This window comes from Neolamprologus multifasciatus, chromosome 7, assembly GCF_963576455.1.
Source record: "Neolamprologus multifasciatus chromosome 7, fNeoMul1.2, whole genome shotgun sequence".
Classification (NCBI taxonomy): domain Eukaryota; kingdom Metazoa; phylum Chordata; class Actinopteri; order Cichliformes; family Cichlidae; genus Neolamprologus; species Neolamprologus multifasciatus.
In genome coordinates, this window is record NC_140445.1 from 57,294,800 (window position 1) to 57,318,659 (window position 23,860).

The window sequence follows — 23,860 nt, forward strand, 5'->3', positions numbered from 1 at the left end:
GTCCTAAAAAGAGATAATCATCTATAAACTGGAATGTCATTGGTTTGATCCCCACCTCCTACTGTACAGCTTGTAGGTGGAAGTGCACTTAGCAAGACACTGAAATCAGGCTTGCCCCCAATGTATTCACTGGTGTGACAGATAAATTGATGCATGCTTAAAGAAAAAATGGGTGAGGGCATTATTGTAGAGTGAAGCGCTGAGTGGTCAATAAGAGGAGAAAAGCACCACAGAAAATGTGATGCAGTCCTCAGTGGTTAGGTCAGTCCAATGAGCTGACTGCAATAATATTTTCAGCCATATTTTTGCCACTAATAATTATAAAATACCACATGATCACTAACATGTTTTGCAGTAACACCAGCTGTGACTGGTGAGTTTATCTCAGATCAGTTTTAAGCTATTTTTATCATGCTATTAGCCGAAATACATAACCGTTATTAAGGCCCATTGTAACTCTAATACTCGGAGCATTTTCGGAGGGATGAAAATGAAGCTGTGGAGCGTCCAAAAAAACGGCGGTACAGATGCTGAGGGCCCCTCCCCTCCAGCAGCAGCAGCAGCAGCACAACTGGGAGTTTGCCGTCTGTCTTTCCCGGGGCGTACTGCCACAGACTACCCAGCCATCCAAAATACACACACGCAGTGCACGAAGAGTTCAAGAGCGCTTTTCAGTTTAACTAACATTGCAGGGAGTGGAAATATCTGCAGGAAGACCTCATTTTATCCATCCACTTTCCTTTTGGTCGGGTTGAAGTTGTGCCAAGTGTCATACTTTTGGTCGGGTTTTTTTGTGTGTGTGTTTGCAACGGACAACTTTCTGAGACAGTGCTATTCATGTGGTGCACTTGCACGCGAGAAGAGCCGAAGTCAGCGAGCGAGCAGGTGAGGAACACGCCATAATAATAACGAGGGTAATAATCTACACCAAGTTATAACCGTGTGTCAGGTGGACCACAGTAGAGTTTAAATTAATACATTAATACTGCAGAGTTTTAAAGGGTGTTTAACGCTTTATCTGTATCTGTACATTTTATTAAGCTGGATTTACAAACTTAAACGTATTAATCAATATTTAAGTTTAATAGATCGTTTAAAGTACAGAGACTGTATATGGATATATGAGAAGTTGGTAAGAGGGAGAGTTTTTGTCTTCTTTGCACAGTGTTTGGGGAGGGGGTGTGAGTGTGTGGGACTTCTAAATGCCCCCAAACTGAATGTGACTATATGGACTTAAGCAAAGTACATGTCTACTGTCTGAATTAATCATACATACAGTAAAATGTTGACGTGGACACGTTTACCTCATTGAGGTCATTTATTTGTGTTTGTGCATGTTAGTGGTTTACAGTCCAGCAGAAAAGAAAACAAGTAGTGATGTAGTTCTTTAGACTTACTGGTCCACTCTCCCCATATTTTTTTTAAAGGTTTACCTAACTTTGCACTGGGATCTGGTGGTTCTGAGAGAGGCAAACAAGGGAGGGAGGGAGGGGAGTTTGTACTTGTGTGGATGCATTGATTTCTCTGGCAGTGTTTCAGGGGTTTCGATCAGCATGACTGAGGTAAATAAATGACTTCTACCTTGGGCGACAGAAAGACAAGACAGAAAATCTTGTCTGATTTTCTCCTTTAAACAGTGTCCAAACATTGCGTCATTGAGATGCTGTCAGGCATACCTAATACATACACACTGCAGTATACACACACATCCCCATGTTTACTTGGCCGGGAATGGGGAAGGCTCAAGACTGCTGTGGCTGTGATAGTAACCTTCCATGTGAAAAAATAAGTTACTATGTTGGACTGATTAAAGGGGTGTATTCCATTGTTTGCTATGTCAATCAATGCCCTTCCCATGCCGTGCTACAGTTGTGCCTCCTGTGTGCACTAATTCATTCCAGTTCTATGTGGCATGTCTGGACCAATCCAACATTTCTCTAAAACAACCACAGCATCAATATTGAGCTGTGTTTTAAATGGCCTACAGCAACACTTCTGAGCTCTGTCAGAAGTCAGTGCAGTCTCATGCTGAGGCTTTTTCCTCATAGTGACGAAAACTAAAACCTTAAAGGGGTCTTTCGCAAAACTCAACAGGTTTCGGGTGGAAAGTGTTATTAAAACATACTTGTATGCTGCACACTATTCTGGCCTAATATGGTCATGTTTGCAAAATCCCTCAGTGCTGACAGACAAAGCAACTGGGAAGACACATTTACTGCAGTGATGTTAGTATGTTTAGAGTGTCTACAACAGCTAGGTGCCAGTGACTTGCAGACAGACTGACTGGCTCAGTTTGGCTGTCTTTCTGTGGCCTCTCTGTGTCCCCACTCTGTAAATGAACTGTGCTTAGGCTCATATGGAGATAAACTGCATAACAGAGTCTTTCCAGCACTTACAAAGAACAATACAGTTGCTTCTCAAGTGTGTAGATGACAGTTTGGTCTTGAGAAGAGTTGTTGCATAGCCTAGATGGGTGTACCCCTATATCCTCAGGCCATGAGGATACAAGTGGGTGCACTTACAAATGTCAGTCACTGTTTTGATGCCCTATATTGCTCCCATCTGCCTCCCTCAGGATGGTATTAGCTTACACGCACACATTTGTTCATACATGCAGGCACTCATACAGATTCTGAGTGGCTTTCCGGCGTCATGACCTGTTCTGTGTGAGTAGAGTTACCTGTTTTGTTGTCAATTATCAGCAAAACTACCTGCGTGTTTATCTTCATCCAACCGTCTCAGTTACATGGACTGTTCTCTCTTTTACATATTCCCTGGCTTTGTTTTCACCTCATGTTTTTTAATTGCCATTTTCTCTGTGGACGAGTTAAACCATAGATCAAGTATCACTCCTTGCTGCTTCCTCCCAGCTTTCCATTAACCCTTGTGTGTGACAGGAGACCCGAGCTGGCTCTGTGACAACTGCATGTGGTTGTGAGGAGCTGTGAACTGTGTCTTCTATTGTTGAAGACCAACAGTAAACATAAAGTGAGTCTTTAATAACAGGTCCTGGGGCATATTATCTGGCTTTGGTGTATTTGGTTTCCATACCAGCAGCCTCCAGGAGTGTTCCCTTTCCAGTGTTTTGAGATACAGACAAAATGTAGACAGACAGGACCTCAGGGTTGGAATTTAATCCATCTTCTTTGGTATTCCCCACAGACGTACTCTTCACTTCCAGAACGGAAGGAAATCAACTGGAATGTCCTCTTGTTTAGGCATTTCCATTCACAGATTTCATGCATAGTGGTTTAGAGCAAAGTGTAATTGTGGGTTTATATTGTTTAAATTAAGACCTGAGTCATTTACTCTGGGAAATCCTCACTTAAATCCATTGACCAGGTCAGTAGAATCAACTGTCTGGAGTCCATAGAGTCTAATTTTGTATAGTTATGTGAGAGATTTGGTAATCAAACATTTTAGAAGTTATACGATATAATTAAAGGTAAACGTTTCAGGAAATCCAGGCTGTCCGACTAGTAAGGGATCAACCCTATTCTGTTGCATGGAGAAATATTGGCATCTTTACCAAGCATGGTTTGCACTGTGTATTCCTTCATTATTTGGGACTAATTTACTGCAGTGTTTTCAACTTCAAAGCCCATCTCTGTCTCCATCGCCATGTTTTGGATGATTAAATGTTGCATGTAAGGGGATATTTTGGCAATTTATTTTGCATTCAATTTCTGGAGCGATATCTAATTTCCCAGGAGATGCACATGCTGCGCTGTTAGATATTATGTTTCAGTCAGATAATGTGGGATAAACAAATTACACAAAAAAACTTGCACATTTATACTATGAAAGTTCCCCAAAAGCTTTAATTTCTAAGCATGTATTGTAGCTGGGGGGGGGGGGGGGGGGGGGGGTGATCTGTATCCAGAATAATGCGTCAGGGATCACATGTCTCATATTTACGTTTTTTGAGCAGTTAATTCCTAGCATACTTTAAAGCCACTGATTGTGAGCCTTTATATCAGTCGTATTGACAGCTTGTGGACAAAGATGTGCTACTGTTATTTTAATGTGGTCATAAAGTCTAACATAAAAATAAAAGACATGACATCTTCTATAAAACACAAAGAGTGAGGTTGATTCCTGTCTTTATGGAACAGTGACATGTTTCCTTAATTACTTCCATCTATACCTGGAGTTATAGTTAGTAAACCCACTTTAAAATGTAATGTTGCTTCCATATTCTTTGTAGTTTGTATTTTTAGCATTTTTCCTGTGAGACATTAGCTCACACACAGAGAGTTGCATGCGTGCTTAAATACAAGGCTAAAGAAAAGATGATTGACTCTTGCCAAGAAAAACAATTAATGTCTTGAGAACTAGAAACAATTACCTATGTTGTTCTGCTAGGTCAGTGCCTGTGGTCAGGGAATAAAGACAAATAGCTGTGCTAATGCACTCCGTCCTGTGGAGATGGAGGAGTTAGATAATAGTGTACTCTACAGGGCACCTGGGTGTTGCTAAATGCCTCATTAGGGGTGGTCTTGGTGCAAGCATGCCCATAGCCAGAGCACTTCTTCACCATCTGCTCTTTTCTCATGACTGCTGGCAACTTCTGTTGTGTATTCACTTGAGCTAGTTTCTCTTTACGATTCTTGTACAGCATGTCGGCTACTAGATTCACTGATAATACTAACTGAGTAGATGTTTTATGGCATGCAAAGACTGTATTGTTTAAACCGAAACAGAAGAGTCAGTATATTTAAAGGTGCTTTGTGTTGGTGAGAGATCAAAAGCCAGGAGCCCTTGGCTGCTAGCTTTAAATCTGTCACCATCTCTATCAGGATTGTTTCTCCTGACACCCTGCACTGTGTGCCGGCCATGCTGCCAAAGACAACAAGGACTCTAGTCACCAGGAAATAGGGGTGTTAGCTTAACTTACATGGCACAAGAAGTTGGTTTCCCCCATTACTCACATCTCTTGCGCACTTTTTCCCTTATTTCTCTTTTCATTTCTGTTATTGACACTTTCAAAGTACTGACTCACTGGTACTCTGGCATTCCTCCTCCAGTGTGTGTCATCTATTACTCAAGAAATTGAGGTTGGTTTTTTTTTTGTTTTTCTTCCAAGACTTGTACTTTTCTTTTCCTGGGGGTCATTCTTCTAGCGGGGTGCTCCACACGTCTGTGCTGCGGAAGGATGTGGGCACTCAAGCTGTGAAAAGAGATGCATTACTGAAGTGCTTATCACTTGAGTGAAATTGTGTCACTGCTCTCCTGAAAATACTGTAGGGAGGATAAGCTTCACCATCAGCACTATCAGTGTTGCTCACAAAGTGCAAAGACTACATGGATTTTAAACTCCTAACTTTCTCACTCTCTTTGCTGATTGCCCATCCATCACGCAGAGCTCTATATCTGTATTTCTAACCCTGAAGGTGTGAACACGTCTCAATTTGTCATCCTAAATAAACACCAGTCTGTTTATCAGAGTCTAATCCTCTTCGTTTTAAAGCTATGGGGCACTTGGAAGGGTGCCGCTCACTCCTGTTTCTGCACAAAGAGCTACAGTTTTAAACATCAGATGACTGAAGAAAGAAATCAAATAAACTTAAGTGAGTTGTAGTTGAACACCTGATATCTGTTTCACATTTTACCCTGCAGTACAAATCGATGGGCAAAGACCAGGGACCAGTATATTTACTCAGGATATCACCTTTTTTTTAAGGTGCTGCTTACACATTATCAAATGGCTATTCTTTTTATGTGGTGGACTTCTAAGGAGCATACATGCTGTCAATATTAGAGATATAGGAGTGTGAATGTCATATCTAATCTAGCTTTAGCTTGACATTGTTTATGTTGTCACTTGACAGGTTGATGTGTGCTTTCTGAAATTGGGTCGAAGGAAAGTAATGATGGTGGCAAAAGGTCTTAAGGGGAGGCATTCTTTCAATGCATTCATTAATTTCTCCATCAATAGTCTGGTTAATTAGTATCCTAATGGCTGTGGAATTTGCAGGAATGCAGGTTAAAGACAGGGACGGTACTCAGTCTGTGCTTAGAAGATGCAATGAATGCATCAACGGTGTAATAAAGGGCACAGATTTCATGAAGCTGCAATGTGTGTAAAAAACATTTTGTATGATTCTGCACTCTTTTTGAGGTGGTAAAGTTAATCTGAATATCATCTTGTATTGTTTGAATTGTGCTGACAAGCAACTTTAATTTTAAGAAAATTAAAATTAATCGTCTGCAGGTTGTGCAAAACGCTGCAGCTAGGCTTTTGACAAAATCCTCCAAGTACTCACATGTGACACCATTATTATCTCAGTTACACTGGCTTCCTGTTAAATTTAGAGTTGATTTTAAGATCCTGGTCTTGACCTACAGAGCTGTGCACGGACTGGCACCTGCCTACATCTTTGATCTGCTATAGCCCTATGTCCCTAGCAGGTCTTTAGGGTCATCTGATCAGGGATTACTTGCTATAAAAAATACTAAGAGGAGGACTAAGGGTGATAGAGCTTTTGCCACTGTGGCCCCTAGACTGTGGAACTCTCTCCCCCAAGCATTAAGAACTGTGGGCTCAGTAGCTGTTTTTAAAAAACAACTCAAAACTTACCTTTTTAAAACTGCTTTTGGTTAATTTTTTGCCCGTTTTATTTTCTCTTTTTAAATCTTTTTATGACTTGTAATCTTATGTGCAGCACTTTGTGATTCTGTCTTGAAAGGTGCTATATAAATAAAAAAAAAAAAATTATTTATAAGAAGGAAAATTAGTATCAGGGTTCACTGACAAATCTTTATATACTAGTTCCACTGTTTCCCTTTTTAGGTGTCCAAGTACCACTGAAAAAAAATATAAATTTATTAAAACACAGATTTTCAGAATATAACAAGTGATTAGTTAATTTTTAGTTCTTGTCTTTTTTCCTTCTTACTTCTTTTTTTTTTTAACTTGTAACAGTCTGTGCTCCTGCTACTTATTCTAAACCACACATTTATTTAGAAGCACAGCTTTTCAATGCTAGTCAGACAGCTAACTTTTCAGAATGTGAACTAATGTCTGGGCATTTTTAATTGATTGTGACGTCCTAAACAGGGCATGGCCCATTTTTTACATGGTATAAAGGAGGAAGTGACAGGGTCATCAACCAATCCTTAAGCTACTGGCAAGTATCCTTAAGGCAAAGAATTAAGTTGAGTTATCCATGTGAAAAGGATATGGGAGGAGAGAGAAAAGCGGAGACGTGCCTGATGAAAAGTAGTAGAATGCAACTGTTTTGTTAGTCTGACCTTTGTTTGGGGCAAACAGATTTAAAGGCGAAACAAAAGGAGAGCCGGTGACAAGCAACAGCTGATGTAGGATGGGCAAAGGAAGGGGACATGCCTGTAGGGCTCCATGGCGAAACAGCCACAGAAGTTTGTGTATATTCCCCCTCTCTGGAGTTAGATGAGACTGCTTGCATCCTCATACACTTATGATTGCTCTTCCCTAGCTTGACTCTTTACACTGGTCTCCCTCCAGGGTTGCAGAAAAGCACAAAGTGAAAACACTACAAGATGACTCCACACAGTATGAAGAAAGAGGACTCGGGCAATCAGACCTGGAATGAGGTTGGGGCTATGTTCTGCTTGTCTGGCAGTAATTATGGAGGCAAAGGGAAGAAGTTTATGGCTCTATTCCATCCGGAGGTCACACTGTTTGGACTGATTTTGTTGGCCATCCTCCCTGTTGGAGCAAGCATCAAACAGAGTGTCCCCAGGGTCAAACTCAGCCATAGAGGTAAGAACTAAATATTGCAGATGTTTGTTTTAATTCAAACAATATTGCTGTTTGACATAGGATTTTATCTTTTCATTTTTTTTCTTTCTTGTCATACATCTTTCCATCTTTCAGTGTGCATCTTTTTTTTCTTACTTGAATGTGACTTGTGCAACAGGCAGAGGAAATGGTAAGAGGAGAATTTAGTGAAGTTTATGGAGATGATCTGTAGCATTTAAACATGAAGCAAAGTGAAAGGTTTCTCACTTACTGATCCCTCAGTCTGCTGTGTGGATATTATCTGATCTTATAAATGTGCTCTGTGTCCATGTATCTGGCTTTGCATAAACCAAGTGTGTTTGCTTTGTCCCACCAAAAGTTAGGAAGTTAGATTTTTACATTCCTCAAACCTGAGTGCAAACTTTACTTCAAAGTCTTCATCCCTAATGCTGTGTATCAGCTACAAGCAACCACACAAATTAACTTAACTTTTGTTCCATAAAATTGAATCCCCACTGTGACCTGAAAGTGAACTCACTCTGACTTCAACCTCCAAAAGCTTTTGGTCTTTTGGTCAAGGCTTCTAAAACCAACTATGCCTGGAAATAGATACATATGCATGTCCTATGTGTCCAACAAAAACATATGCAAGTAGCTGCAGGAATAAGGATTACTGTGGACACTGTTTTTTCAGCAGTTAGCCTAGTATTTAGCTCTACAATTTGTCTTATTTTATGTTTCTTCCAAGCCAGTAAAGTGAAGTACTTTATCATGTCATGTAGTCGGATTGCCTTTAATTTGGCTACATGCTACTTTAATCTTCACTAAAGTGAATGGCTATTTGACAGCAATATCCATATTTGGTTCTCTCAGTGAGAATCACTGAGGCAAAGACAAATCTGTCAAAAATAACAAAAGCTTAACCAAGTGCATGCATCCTGCTCCTCTTGTCATCATTTCATTAGTGGACACTGTTCAAAAGCAACACCACCCAGCAGTGAATTCACTTCCAGCATCGCATCAGCTTTACGTAAGCCCAAATACAGATTCAACGACTAAAGGGTGAAATTATAAAAAGTAAAAATCCCTCATTGAGGGAGCACCTCTAAACAAACTGCTTTAAAATAAAAACCCAAGAACTTTAGTTTTCATCTAGTGAACATGTAGCATTAGCTTCTAATCAATATGTCTGTCTGACCTAAAATATAATAGTGTCTGCCATGCTCCTCTGAATATTCTGAAACCAGAGGCATCCTACATTGCATATTTATTCCTGAGACTGTAATTGTTTCACCATAATCAGGTTCTGGTGGAGCTACAAGTGAAAACAGAAATGACCAGATGGATCATTCAATAAATGAACGTGTTGCCCTGGTAGCTACAAAGTCTTTGATTACAAATGGGAATTGAGCAGGATAATTGTCTGGATAAATCATAGCAAGCATATGGGTGTGATGTGACCTGCATCCTGCACACCCCTATCCTTCACCATATGAGGTATTTTTAGCAGTGACAATGTGTCTGATGCAGTTGACCTCCTGCCATGTGCTACATGTGAGAAAGGGCAGATTCAGGCATTGCTTACAGCTCTGAAGAGGTCTCTAAATCTAAAGCTTGATCAAGTCTTACTCCAATAACTGCGTGCATGAAAGCAACATTGAGTTCCAATAACAAAGCTAATCAAGAGGTTTTCATGTTGTTTAGGGCTCTCCTCTTTGAAGAAATGTGTGGAGACTATGCTAAGCTTCAATAGGCTCATAGTGCTGTGTGTTTACAGAACAGATTACTGCACACCACACCAAGGGCTAGCAGGCCTAATCTCTTTGTGAGTTTTGTCTGTTTGGGGCATGATATGTGTGTAGGAGAGAGATACATCAGCACGTGGGGGTTCAGTGTAAAGGGGAGGTATTAAGGGAGATTGTGTGGTGAGGAGGGGTCCCAAAAGTTCAAATATTGAAGGTTGGTAACCTCTCCAATCATTCTCACCAAGAGGGTAATCACAGTGTCAATCCTTTCAGAGTGACTCCCACAGGACTCCTCTGCACCGAGCCAGTGTTTACTCAAGGCATGTGGCAAGTGTGGTGCGCTGAAAAGAGCCTCGTGATAGAAGAGAGTTCCTCTAATGGAGATCAAAGACACGATCCTGAGCTAAAAATGTCGACCATATTCAGCTTTCAGAAACCTACGGACCTTACAAGCTGCGAGTCCAGGTCTAAAGCAAGCAAACTGTATATATAATTTCATATAAAAACAGTACGTGTTCTGCATAAAAATGTACAAGTGAATAGCAAAATTGTACTATTGTGTAATGGATGAACAACAGGTATTCCTGTCTAAAAGTCTACTTACTGAGATACTATGCTATCTAAATTGAAAAAAAAACTTATTTATGAGCATGTGTAGCTAAACAGGATTAGGCAACTTTAAGTCAAGACTTTTTTCATCTCAGTGACTGTCTTTGGGATTACACTGGTTTTAAACTGCAGAGAATAAATTGCACCCCACAGTGTAGTCCTACTATAATATGTTTTTTCACTTTAGTTTAATTTGACTCACAATACTGCATTTTACATGGCAGTGGGGATATTTGTTAATATGTTTGTCTGTGTTTTTCTGATACTGGGACAGAACTGCTGAAGGTGGGCAGTGTATCTCTGTTTTTGAGCCCCTCCAATGGCCTTCATTCGCAGTCGCTGTTGTTGGATGAAGAGAGGGGTCGTCTTCTGTTGGGAGCCAGGGACCACATCTACTTGCTTGACCCTGACAATCTGGCTGAATCCCCTACAAAGGTATGCTTTATATATGCATGTGTAAAATCAATATAGCATAAAGAATAATCCAGGTTCAGACGTAAAAAGACAAGACACTGTACTAAGTAAAGAGCAGTGCTTATTTTTGCATTTGTTCATGCCATTTTTTATAATGTAGACATTTTTTCAGGTACACGTCAATATATTTACAGGAGTGTAAAGAAGAGCCAGAATGATATATCAGGAGGGACAATATATTTATAGATATTAGCTGTTTGCTGATATATCTGTATTAGCATTTATAATGGACAATAAATGAAAATTATAAAAATAAAGAAGAGACCAGGTACACAACCTTATGAGTGTTGATGTTTTTCCACCAGAAGGCACTCTCCAACTTCCTGTTTGAAATGCCACAAACAAACAACAAAACAAGCTGAGTTGGGTAGAGTATAAATGAGTAAAATATCGAGGTAAAACACTTGTAAAACTAAAACAAGAATACCTCAGTATTGGTTTAAAAACCTTATATTACTTGGAGAAATTTAAGTTTAAAGCTTTCACACACGTTAACTGACCTGTTAGTTAATGTGAACAATGCATTATGGAACATTTAGCTGCTACCTGTTTGGCAATTAAGTGGGGCGATAAGAATCGTTTTTTCCATTAGGATTTTCCTGAAATGCACTCAGCTATGTATTGTTTTAGGGAAACACTGATCTTTCAGTCAATAGCAGTCTGAAGTTATCTGTCTAGTAAGGTCAGGGTCATCAACTTAGAGAGTCCTTGCCCCCACCCACACGCATGGAGCACACACACAATTACATACATCAGGTATGTACACGTTTGATGGAGTGTGCGTGCTCAGACTTTACACAAACACACAAATGCATTTGGATGGATGCCATATGTTAACATTTGTAGATGTTAGTGTGTTTATGCAGCTGAGGTTGATCCACTGGTGGAAAAGACAGTGTGTTTATTTGATCTTTATCTGGTTGTTTTAACTCTTAGTCTTGCTCTTAAAGTGTTGCATTTCTGTTGCCTTTAGGGGTCATTGATATAGATGCCAGAGAGATATGAACTGAATGTCTGACCCTCTGAGCCCTGTGAGATCAGCCTTGACAGTGAATGTGATCTTCCCCTGCAAACTCAGTGTTTATCAATTACTGAACACGCATACCTGGATTGGGACTAAAAGCCCCTGAAAGTCAGGGCTTTATGATGCTCACAAGCATTCCAGTTGTTTTTACCTTTTATTATAAAGAAGTCCACATAATTTAAGTCTTTAAATAACTATATATGCTAAAGTAAATTACTCATTTTTACTAGGTGAAACAAGGTCAGCGATCACATGAAACTCTATCCAAAACTAATTAAAACCCTAACACAGGCACACTGTTCTCATTCAGCACATCGTATTGTAACACTGCTTTTCTGTATGATAATTCAGCCATGAATAAGTTTGGGGATAGCACTCCATGGTAGGATTTAGTGGAGGTAACACGCTAAGCACATAAGCCTGTTATAACACATGTATGAGTATGGTGGCATACATTAAAGGGAGGCTGGATGTTATACCTCAGCTAATCTCTTACCACAACACCTACATGTGTTTAAATACTGTAAAAATGCCATTTGTTATTTAGATATGGATAGAGATGAAAGGAAAAAATGTAGTTATTATTCATTTCATTTTACGTTTAGCATATTTCGGTGTAAAAATAGAATGAAATAAAATACTATATAAAACAAAGGAAAAAAAGTTTGAGCGTTCAGGGGCCTGCTCTTGTTTTTAACTTTTTAACTTTAACGATTCATTAAAAAAGAATCAGGTTAAAGGATCTAAAAGAAATCCAGAAAATCGTGTATCCTACTCTATATTCTCCAAAGTAACAGCTATTCATGGAATGTTTGTCACAAATAAAAAATTTTAATCTTTAGAACTTAAAGATTTTAGCATAGCATGCAAACTATAAAGAACTGCAACAGGTCTTCTGTAAATTGAAGCCGAATGCTCACATTCTGGTTATATTGTAAGACGTGAAATATTTCTGATTTATTTATCGGTTATTAGATTCACTGGCCTGCTCTGAAGGAAAACGTGGAAATGTGCAAACTGGCTGGCAAAAATGAAAATGTAAGTGTTTCTAAAGAAAGCCATTCAATCTATAGATTTTAAGTTTCTGTGATTACTAAATGTACCTGTTCAATCAGTCCTTCCAGTCTACCTCATACATGTTCTTTTTCTGTCCCTGCTTGTTCCAGCTGGAATGTGCAAATTTTATCAGGGTCCTTCACAATTACAACCGAACACATGTCTATGCCTGTGGGACAGGGGCCTTCCACCCCACTTGTGCATTCATTGAAATCACTGGCCACAAAAAGGTAAAGTGGGCATGAGTGGATCTTAACAGGAAACATTTTGACTAGAGTCGATAAATAGGCTTACGTTTGTGAATCCTCTTAATTTTGTCTCTCAGGATGGCGTTTTGAAGCTGCTGTCTAATACAGAGGAGTCTGGCAGGTTGAAATGTCCTTTTGATCCCTTGCAGCCATTTACATCAGTCCACACAGGTAAGATAACATAGGTGACATTGTACAAAGCAGTCCTCTACCTGCCTTATCTTTTATTGAGCGAGAATTTTACAGCTGCAGAGCGCCACGCTTCACTTCACTCAGTTATTTGCAATGAATTTGTATTCATGTCTTTGTTTGTCAGCCCTCTTCTCCCATTTTTGGGGGCCAAGAAAAACACAAGCTTACGTGTCTCTGCAGCAACAACAAAGTTACTTGGCAGACAAATGCAAACAATTGTGTCTCTTGCATGTGCTTGTTTCAGTATGTTAATTGAAATCTTACTCACTCTGTATATATTTAAAAAAAAAACTGTAAGATTTGTTTTCTAAGTCTACTGTGCTTCTATTTAGATCAGTACCTGTATGCGGGCACATCTTCAGACTTCCTGGGCAAAGATACAACGTTCACACGCTCCCTAGGCCCTCCTCCTGACCAACACTACATACGCACAGACATCTCTGAAGACTACTGGATCAATGGTACACACATGCTTGCACACATCCACGTTAACAGGCTGACTGCACTGCAAACTTGTTATTGCTTTTTTGCATAACTTCTGGCCTCTCTACTGATACAAAGAGCCTCTCTGTGCCCTCAGGATAGTTATTGGCATTCCAGAGGGAAGGAAACAGCCCACTTACTCATTTAGCTGGAACTTTTATATGAATGCCACAGCTGAGCTGGCACCACGCCTATGGGGGAATTTACAGTGTGCCACAAAGTTCACAGTCCTTGTCACACCGCATGTTAGCCAGGGGTATGCGCAGTCGTCACTTAGGACTGAGGAGGGACCTTCTCTGCATGCATCATCTCCTGTTTGCAGTGTTTTATATCCACTGATAGACTGTCATGTATCAACAGTTGTCACTAGGACCTAAATCCTTACACATGGTCTCCACATTTCACAACTACACAGTCAGAGATTTTTGGAGTAATGCGCTCTCTCTCTCTCCCTCTCCGTCGGTGTGTGTAAACAGTGAGTGTCGACACAGGGCGGCCGTCTTGTTTTCCCATTTCTTGGAGTGTTTCGGTGTTTCAGTGGAACCTCTTTTCATGACTAGCAATGACCTTCTGTCCCATGTGTTAGCTATAATGCATTAAGCCGTTCCAGTTGGGGAATCACCCTCTAGTGGTTGGCTTGGCTTCTAGGTGTTGAGCTAATGTTGATGTAATGTCACTGTAACGTTTAAACTTTTGGGCCTGTTCCCTCCTGATGGCAACATGCTGTTGTTTCTCCTTACTGCTATTTTCCTACATCATATGTAGAACTTACTGTTTTAATACAGTGTCCAGTGCCGTAAATGCAGTTGAAAATTGTGCTTACTAATAATTCTTAGTAGCTTGAACAGTTAAAATCAATCCAAAAATAACCTATTTGCCCTCCAGTAATTTTCGGAGGCAAACATGCTTTGTGCAGTTTAACTGTATTGTAAGTATTAATTATCCATTTGATAATTAGCAAGTGTACAGATTAAATTTTGCACATGCACACAGGATCATCACATAAAACATAATATATTCTTATTAATAGGCCCGTGACAGTTTTATTTTTTAATTTTTTACAATCAAAAAAATTTTGGAACTCTTTTGTTCCATTCAGATGTCTGGACTGTTTGAAGTTTGTTCTGCTGTATCTTCTTTTGCATTTGTTGCATTCACAGCTGTCCTGCTTTACTGTCACCTTTTGCATCAGCATTGTGTCTAACCAAAGCAGGTACTTCCCTTCGCATTATTCAGTTTTTAAATGTTTGCTAATCTAGAAGTATCGTGTTAATTTCATGTTGATAGATTGCTTTCATGTCCCAAAGAGGCCAAAAAAAACAGTAACAAAGATTTTAAGTGCAGGACATATACACTTGTCATAGATGCTCACATATAAATCAGATGTTTAACCTAGGGTGTGTAAGAGTATCTTTATGCTGCACTGATGCATAATTGATACTGCCTGACATACTGAAAATCATGTAAATTTAAACAAAACTGCTTTTAAAGTCAATTAAATCTTCTTTTACAATTGCTGCATGTACCTAAGTGCAGTTTATGTTCAGCCCATTTCAGCTTTACACTTAGTAAAGAGAGAGTAATACATCAAATCTCTCTGCAGAAATAGAAGACGACTGTAAATAAACACACGCTAAGTGTAGTTTTAATGCTACCTTAAGACTGCAGTTCATGCCAAAACCATTATGACTCATTTTAATGCTATTTCCTCTGTCTTCTCCATTCTGTGTCTTCAGAGGCCAGGTTTATAGCTGCCCATCCCATTGCAGACACCTACAATCCAGATGATGATAAAGTATACTTTTTCTTCCGCGAGGTGTCCTGGGAAGGCAACGACAAAAACATCCTCTCCCGAGTGGCTCGTGTGTGCAAGGTGAGATATTACAGGAGAGAGGTGTGGAAAGTAGGAGATATATGGCGGAGGGGTGAAGGGGCTGGTACAGTATAACTAATGAGCAACAGCAAAGCCAATGAAAGAAAGTATGATGCTGTACATGGCTGCTGAGGCCCAGGTAGTGATGTGGTAGTAGCAGAGAACTGGTGCTTGAAAAGACAGCCTAAAGTAGATAGGACCTTGTAAAATAAGAGATGGTGTCCTGATCGGGTGTGAATCTTTGGCTGGGAGGAACCGTTCCCAATTTTATCCCAATTCTTTTCTGGTCATCCAACTCTGTCTGGAGCAGTAAATCGTGGTTATAATTCTTATGTTTGCTGTGTTTTTACTACCTAGTCAGTCACTGAGGTCAATATAGGTAATTTCTTTTCTGAAAGGCCTTTGATGATAATGTGTCACTGCCACTTAGGTTCTGTTTGACAGCACGTCAAAACAACTATAAGTTTAGCTGCACCGCTGACTGTGGGCAGAAGCAGGGCAGATGCATGATCTGAGGCTCTCTGTGCACCACGCAGTGTGTCGCAAGAGGCAGACTAAACACAACAAAAAGCAAGCCATTTATTATGGCTGATGAAAAGTCCATAAATACAAAGTGCATAAGAAAAATAACAAAATAGAGACTATAGAAGTGGAGACAGCTGGGGCAAACTATAGGCAATCAAGAGAGGGAGACAAGATCAAGTTTAAGGGGGCCGAATACTTTTGCAAGCCACTGTAAATCACCTTTTCAAAGATGCTTAAACATAACTGTGAGGATGAAAAATGAAATCAAAACAGGAATCAAGCCCTCAACCTATACTTAAAAAACAAACAAACAATAAGACCAAACAGAAAACAGCCAATAAATGACAAAATCCAGAAATCAAAACATTCAACTCTATGTAACAGACCAGGCATTATAACACAGTGTCCAATTAGTTCTCCAAGTGGAACTAGGTGACATGGCAGTTTAATTTTAGCATGCACGATCCAGGACTGCATTCTTAGAAAAAAGCTTTCAGCGTGGTTATGACTTGAGAATAAGCCGTAAAGCAGACTGGAAGGAGATTCGTCTGAATTATGGCCCTTTCTTCTCTGAGCCATGTGTCTCTCATGTACTTTGTACTTTGGTTCATATTCATTATCTGCATTGTGAATGACAGCTCCTTACATCAATCCTCTTTGAAGATTATCACCATTGTGAAAGATCCCCATTAAGTGCTTACATTTTGGGGGGTCTCTTAAGCACAAGTGTGTGTTTTGTGTGTTAAACCATAACAGCCCTTTCTACACCACTTGGCTAAGCTTAACAAGGGGGGTCTTTTAAGTTTTCAATGCGTGACAAGGAGATACACTCGAACCCTCTTACCATACCTCAGTCAAAGGTCTCAATTTAAAACAGCAATTCATATGCTAAAGTAAAACCTGCATTATTAATCAGCATTTGAATTCTCCCCTTCATCACGCTGCACTTCCCCTTCGTTCGTTTTCCTTTTATGTTTTTCACCCTTCTCAGTGTTTTCCTTTCGCTTTTCAGTTACTCCTGACTGAAGGTCTTCTTTGTGCAAGTTAAACAAGCAAATGTATTCCAGAGGCATGTGGTTCACTTGTTTATTTTCATAATTAGTGAAGGAAACCCGAGTCAGTCTATGATGCTCTGTGTTGTCTTTCCAACCGCATTGGCTGGATTACAGTGTTTATGCTCAAATGTATATTATTAATTACAGTTCGTGTTTAGCCGCATTGGACAGCTGCACTCTGCGACGATGGTTTGTTACAGAGTGTGTGGTTGTGTTTCAGAATGATGTGGGTGGGCTGAGGAGTCTGACCAATAAATGGACAACCTTCCTCAAAGCCAGACTTGTGTGTTCCATCCCTGGGCCAGATGGCGTGGACACACACTTTGATCAGCTCCGTAAGTGACTGTAAGATTAAAAACTGAAAATCTGGTCAATAAAGTCAGTTATATGTTCTAAAAATTGTCTTTTAAGAACATTTCATACAAGGACGAAAATGCATCAACAGTACCACATGGCTAACGGTGCTACGGACTGCAGTTCTTCAATACTGCAATTTATTGTTGGATGCTCGCCTAAATATTTTCTGTTTGGTTATTGATAACAAAAAAAAAAAACAAAAAACACTTTTTCATTATTTTTATTTTGTAGAGGATGTCTTTCTACTCCCAACCAGAGATGACAAAAACCCCATAGTGTATGCAGTCTTCACAACCTCTAGGTATGATTTTTTATCAACACAACCTCAGGTCCTTTCCTGTTTCTCCAAGCATTAACCTGACCTGTTCTTTTTACTTTTCCTCCAGTTCCATTTTCCGTGGCTCAGCAGTGTGTGTTTATAGCATGGCAGACATAAGGGCTGTGTTTAATGGACCTTATGCCCACAAGGAGGGGCCTGACCACCGCTGGGTAGAATATGAGGGGAGGATACCATATCCCCGTCCTGGAACGGTATGTTGTATGCCAAAGAGAAGAGCATAAAGAAAAAAAAGAAAAGAAATCATCCATACCTTCTGTACTTCTCACTGTTAGCTATTCTGTTTTCATATATAAGATAAGGTGTTTAATTTTCCTCCTAATTGCAAAATTTTAAACATGGCTTTAATGTAAAAGTTTGCTGGAGGGAATAGTTACATCTGCACATGCAGCCTGATAATGTATGACCTTCACTTACACTTTGATGAGGTTACTTGACAAGTTAATCAGATTCATGTTTCATTTTGTTTAAAAAAAAGATTAATTAAGCCAAGTAATGTGATGGACAATTTGGTGCTGACATCAGGTGTGAAACAGATGTTTCACATATGCTTTGTCTCCTGCAGTTCTTATTTTAGCCTCTAGAAGGAGACACATACCAATAAATTGTTTGAGTGAATCTGCTCCATAGTTGAACTGGTGGAAGGAAATATAGAAAACACGGTCACTAATCAGCTGTGATTTTTTGTAATTTTAGTGCCCAAGCAAAACATATGATCCAAGGATCAAGACCACTAAAGACTTCCCGGATGAAGTTGTCAGATTTATTCGATTCCACCCTCTGATGTATCGCTCTGTCTACCCTCTCACTGGTCGTCCTGTGTTCACACGTGTCAAAGTTGACTACACCTTGACTCACATTGTGGTGGACAGAGTTTTGGCAGATGATGGCCAGTATGAGGTTATGTTCCTGGGAACAGGTGAGTCACACCTCTCCTCCTAGTTTTTGTGAAAGTCAACATTTGACCAGCAGAGGGCAGTATATTACTGGTTGTTTTCGTTGGCATTGGACAGATTTTGTGTAGGGTGAAATGAACATATGCAGTCTATGTTTTATGCTTCTCAAACAACTCTCTGAAGATATTCTGGTGGTAATTTCACCCCTCTTTCTTTCTGTCTCACTCTCCTAGATGTTGGCTCCATTCTTAAGGTAGTGAGCATCACTCAAGAAAACTGGTCAACAGAGGAAGTGGTTCTTGAAGAGCTTCAAGTGTTCCAGGTTTAGTTCAAAACACAGTTATTCAAATAAATACACACATACGTTACACACTGATTTGCTGAGTTGTGTTTCCTCATAGTGTAGCTGTCGGTGACTTATAAGACAGTGAAATATTTATATGTAATGAATACATAACTGACCTCCAATAATTAATATCCATTAGCTTTTAAAGTTGATGGAGTTTGTTTTCTTTTTGCAGAATCCCTCTCCTATCCTTAGTTTGGAGATCTCGTCTAAACAGGTTTGTTCTGCACACTTTGTGCAATTGTTCGTGCAAATTTGCTCTTTGCTTTGATTAAGCCACATGCATTAAGTTATATGCGCATGGCTTGTGTGGCACAAATCATATAGCTTTTATCTTGTTATTCATGTTTTGGTTTTCCTCTCTGTCTGTAGTCTTCCCCATTTTCTTGTAGCTCTCTCACCCTTACGCCTCATTATATAAGGGTCAGGAATGTCAGTAGACACTTCAAACCCAATCACAGCTTCCATTAATCACCAGCAGTGTTTGACCTGTGTCTGTGTGCCTGCCCGCTAGAGTTTTGAGGCGAGTCAGACTAGATCCAGTTGCAACTGCGAAATTCAGCCTATTCATTCTGCAAGCCAAATGTCAGCCTTCACAGAAACCTAAGAATATCTTGGAGTATTCTTTAGGTTATAACCTGATTTTCAAAAAGTAGTAATCATTTCAGAAACTTAACCATCAGACTCATGGTTGTAGCCATTCTTTCAGCAGTATACGCTATCCTAAATTGGTCCTACACCACAAAAGAAACCATATGAAGACTATGCACTAAAGCACACTAGATCAATAGCAACCTTGCAACTGAACTTTTTAGAGCAACAAAGATTTCTTTAAGTTTCTTGAAGACGTTTCACTTCTTATCCAAGAAGCTTCTTCTTTAATTCCAAACTTAGAGCTGACGAAGCTGGTGAAACATCTTCAAGAAACTACCAGATCTGTTTTATATGAACTTGTTTCAGTGCCAACTCTGTAATTACATCCCATACGACACTGAAGCAAAAATGCCTTCAAATCAGAAGTATCACCTCACACAGTTCACTCAAGGCCTTCCGTCTGTAGTCTACTGTTCTGTGTAGGTGTTTATGTTTTGTTGTCCTAGCAGCCTTGTTTCTGTTGATTAATGCCATGTTCGTTCTGTATTGTAATGTGATTTTTATCTGCAACAGATCAAGAACTTAGTGGAAACCGGTTTTTACTCACTCATAGCAGTTTAAATGTAGTGTATTTAATGTTGCGTAGAATCTTTTTCTTTATAAAAAATAGTACATGGTGTACAAAGAAAATGTTATGCTAAGAAGGGGAAATCTATAAATCTCTGTGTGATTCATTTAAAGCAAACAACAAAGTATATTCTGAAAGATGAAGAATGTTAATGCAGAAAGAGGAAAACTTTTTAATAAATATAATTTTAATATAGAACAAATATTTTTTCCATATAAAATAGTTTTAGCTTTAGCAGACTTAACTAATTAACTATTTATGTGGACGATGTACAATTGTTAAAGTTGAAGGTGCTTTGTATGTTTGTATGTCTTGAAGCAATGTTGTGTTTTACCATAGCAACAGCTCTACGTGGGTTCAAGTGAGGGTCTGGCCCAGGTTTCACTCAGCAGATGCCACCTATATGGCCAGGCTTGTGCTGAATGCTGCCTGGCACGAGATCCCTACTGTGCCTGGGATGGACACACATGTGCACGATACATCCCTGCCTCGAAGAGGTATGCACATGACACTTGTAGTACTTTTGTATTTTTGAAATGTTCTCATGCATTAATTTAAAGCAGTAAGCCTGAAACAAGTATGTGAACAAACCCCAAAATAAAAGGAAATCATTAGAGTGCAAATGTTGACCGGTGAACACTGACTCGTTGGTTCCATAGTTTGCCAGGGGGGGTGTCTGTTTGTGTGTGTTTCCAAGGCTAGTTCTTAATGCTGGAACTCTCAGACATTCATAGCTCTCCCTAAATGTTTTTTTTTCTGTTTTCATTCTTTTCATCTCACAATATTTTCCAAGCCATTAGGTAATTATTTTTTCTCAGGCAATGATTAAAGATGTTTCAGCGTGTTTTCGGCTGACACTGTCATTCCACACTTGCAGAGTGTGGTCCTTGAGGTGAAAATCAAATCCTGTTCTGTGTTTTTGTTTGTGAGCTTGCTTGCATGAATCCAAGCTCTGAGCAAACTGTGCCCTACAGTTTGGGTTCATAGTGCCATATTATTGCCCAGTGGGGATTTTGTTATGGTTTGTACAATAGTGGAGGCCTCCAGGGCTCTTTGAAAGCAGATCTTCAGAGTGTCAGGGAATGTAGGCTACAGATGTCCCACCACACAGGACTAGCAGGAAGTGGAGGAAGAAATCAATACAAACTGAAGGAGCCCAAGTGAGCAACACAAGTCAAAGGTCAAAGAAACTTGTTTCTTTCTTCTTTAAAAAAAAACTGGTACACTCTAAATGTTTTTGCAGGAAAACAGATAAAAATGCCAACAAGATGATGCCCCCAACTCTGTGTGTGTGTGTGTGTGTGTGTGTGTATATATATATATATATATATATATATATATATCCTATTGTAGGATATATCCTATTGTAGTGATAGACAAGATTATTTTATGGAATAAAATGGAGCGGTTCTTCTTCTTTAGCTATACAACTATAAAGCTAATGCCTCCCTACATTTTAAGTGCTTTCGAAAAAAATAGTAATTCTCAGACAATTTCTTCACAGGTTTATTACAAGTAATGGCAAATTTGTCATTCATGTGAAGTGTGTCAGAAACATTCATTTTAATAACTATTTGTTTGACTGATTTACAAAATGCAGTATTGAGAAACACAAAGAAAGGTATTAAAAACCATTTTTCTGATTTTCTTTGTCTTGTTTTTCAGTTTTCACATGTTGCAGTGTTAACATCAATCTGGATTTACTTACTTTAATGACTGAAAATAATTTCACATAATTTTCATATAACAGTGTTATTACCAACTTTGATTTCAGCTTTTTTGGCTAATTATGGCCGTTTGTTTTATAATGTCTAATTCCTGTCGAACATTTAACTGTGATAATATGGTGATGCTAAAATTGTAATTCATAGAATAAAATTCAGATAAATGTCTAATAAGGACTTGATGAGTGGATAATCTACTAATATAATGTACACAATGTATATTAAATTAGCTGGATGCTAAGGTTGTGAAACTCCCCTCGTGGCGAATACTGGACTGTGAGCGTAAAGCATAAAAGTTCTTTATACTTTAAATTCTGCATCTCAATACTGAAGACTGAAGTGGTCATACCCCTCTTTGTTTTTTGCTTTGTTTCTGTGTTTGCTTGCAAGGCGAGCTAGAAGACAGGACATCAAGAATGGAGACCCCGCCATGCAGTGCTGGGACACAGAAGACAGTATGTACACTTTATGTCTTAAGGGGTTCGGCCACTGTTTGTTTTTGTAAAGCATTTCTTAAAAAATCAGGAACGTATAAACAGTGTCAAGAAAGACAAAAAATCCTGCAACAGATGGTATGGCTCCCACGGAGCTCCGATGTCAAGATTACAGAGTCAGTTTGGGATTACATGAAGAGACAGAATCAACGGAGAACGGAAGTTTTTCAAAGAAATATGACAATATGTCCAAGAAACTTTCATGTTGGCTGACACAGCTGAAATTTGTGTGCTTGTGTATCCATTATTGGGGTTTTCATGTCATGCAACAGACGTGTTTTAATGACAGTGATGTCCTTTGCCTGGTACTGCATAATTGTCACAAAAAATAATCTAATTATGAGACATACATCAGATACTGTATCGTTGTTAGAACCTGAGAAAACATAGACACTACTTTTGGTTTTTACAGGTCCTGGTACTGGGAGTGTGGAGGAGAAAATTCTCTTTGGGGTGCAGAGCAACTCCACATTTCTCGAGTGTATCCCCAAATCTCAGCAGGCCCGGATTCGATGGTACATGCAAAGACCGGAATCTGAACGCAGAGAGGAGGTTAGAATATTACTGCATTTTTCATAGATTCAGCTCTCCTTCTGTAGTCTGAAAGTCTTTTGCTTTTCTTGGGTTCATGTTGAAGGGGTTGCATTTCTTTTCTTCCTACATCAAAAAGTGGGGAAAGGTTAGAGTGCCTAGGAACAGGGTTTGCTACAGCGGCAATAATTTCTCACAGAAATGCTTCAAAACATCAAAACACACCACAGCGGACTTCATGTGCACTGCTTTTGGAGTGTTGAACTTCTCAGCAATTATTTGTACTAAAAATCTCTGCATACCCATATTTTTAATAATGTCTAAGGCCTTGACAGCAACGTTTCCAGCCATTGCAAAAACAATAGGGTGGGAACAGAAAGGCATAAAAGCAGAAAGAGGTAATATATTTGTATTTGAGGTGTGGAAAGGAACTAAATAATGATGACAGTTGTCTCCTGATTGAGACAACAGAGATGTGCTTACTCAGCACCTCAGTGCCTTCCCCTCCCCCTATCCAAACATACAATCTATCCTGCACCCACTGCAAGTGGCCCTTTTAGTGCTTAACCTCTCTACTTCCCACTACACTAATTTCCTCCTACCACTGTCCTCTGTCCTCTCTCTCAGGGGTGAATGTAATCACAGTGACAGGTGCATAGGCCACTAAAGACCCATGTGCTTCTTTATGGGCTCACACTGCACAAAGCTCTGCTTTTTGTCTGTGGGTGGATGAATGCATGTGTCTGTGTTTTTTTTATGTACCCCTACAGTGAAAAACTATAACAGAACTCCCCAGGGACAGCCACGGGTTTTTGTGCAATAAGCACAATGTGGTGTTTTCTGTGTTTGTGTGTGTAGGCAGGAATAATATGTGACCTGTTGCACTGTAGACAAAGTGATGGCGGCTTGAATGCTGGAGTCAAATAAAGAAAAGTGATTTAAAATT

The 23,860-nt window shown here is 39.4% G+C and overlaps 1 protein-coding gene across 2 annotated transcripts in view; it reads left to right on the forward strand.

Annotated features, from left to right (window-relative positions):
- The first annotated feature begins 517 nt into the window (after positions 1–517).
- Positions 518–23,860, forward strand: part of sema3d (sema domain, immunoglobulin domain (Ig), short basic domain, secreted, (semaphorin) 3D) — a 28,963-nt gene continuing 5,620 nt past the window's right edge. The window contains exons 1-18 of one of the 2 annotated variants that reach the window (XM_085166634.1): positions 518–885; positions 1,089–1,132; positions 7,487–7,744; positions 10,352–10,512; positions 12,551–12,613; positions 12,742–12,861; positions 12,957–13,050; positions 13,404–13,532; positions 15,291–15,427; positions 17,228–17,342; positions 17,596–17,665; positions 17,751–17,895; positions 18,398–18,620; positions 18,831–18,919; positions 19,119–19,160; positions 20,505–20,662; positions 22,280–22,344; positions 22,796–22,935. In XM_085166634.1, coding sequence (XP_085022760.1) covers positions 7,522–7,744; positions 10,352–10,512; positions 12,551–12,613; positions 12,742–12,861; positions 12,957–13,050; positions 13,404–13,532; positions 15,291–15,427; positions 17,228–17,342; positions 17,596–17,665; positions 17,751–17,895; positions 18,398–18,620; positions 18,831–18,919; positions 19,119–19,160; positions 20,505–20,662; positions 22,280–22,344; positions 22,796–22,935 — 1,974 coding nt within the window. In that variant the 5' untranslated portion in view covers positions 518–885; positions 1,089–1,132; positions 7,487–7,521. The remainder of the gene's footprint in view (positions 886–1,088; positions 1,133–7,486; positions 7,745–10,351; positions 10,513–12,550; positions 12,614–12,741; positions 12,862–12,956; positions 13,051–13,403; positions 13,533–15,290; positions 15,428–17,227; positions 17,343–17,595; positions 17,666–17,750; positions 17,896–18,397; positions 18,621–18,830; positions 18,920–19,118; positions 19,161–20,504; positions 20,663–22,279; positions 22,345–22,795; positions 22,936–23,860) is intronic. The other variant, XM_085166633.1, reaches the window with a different exon arrangement.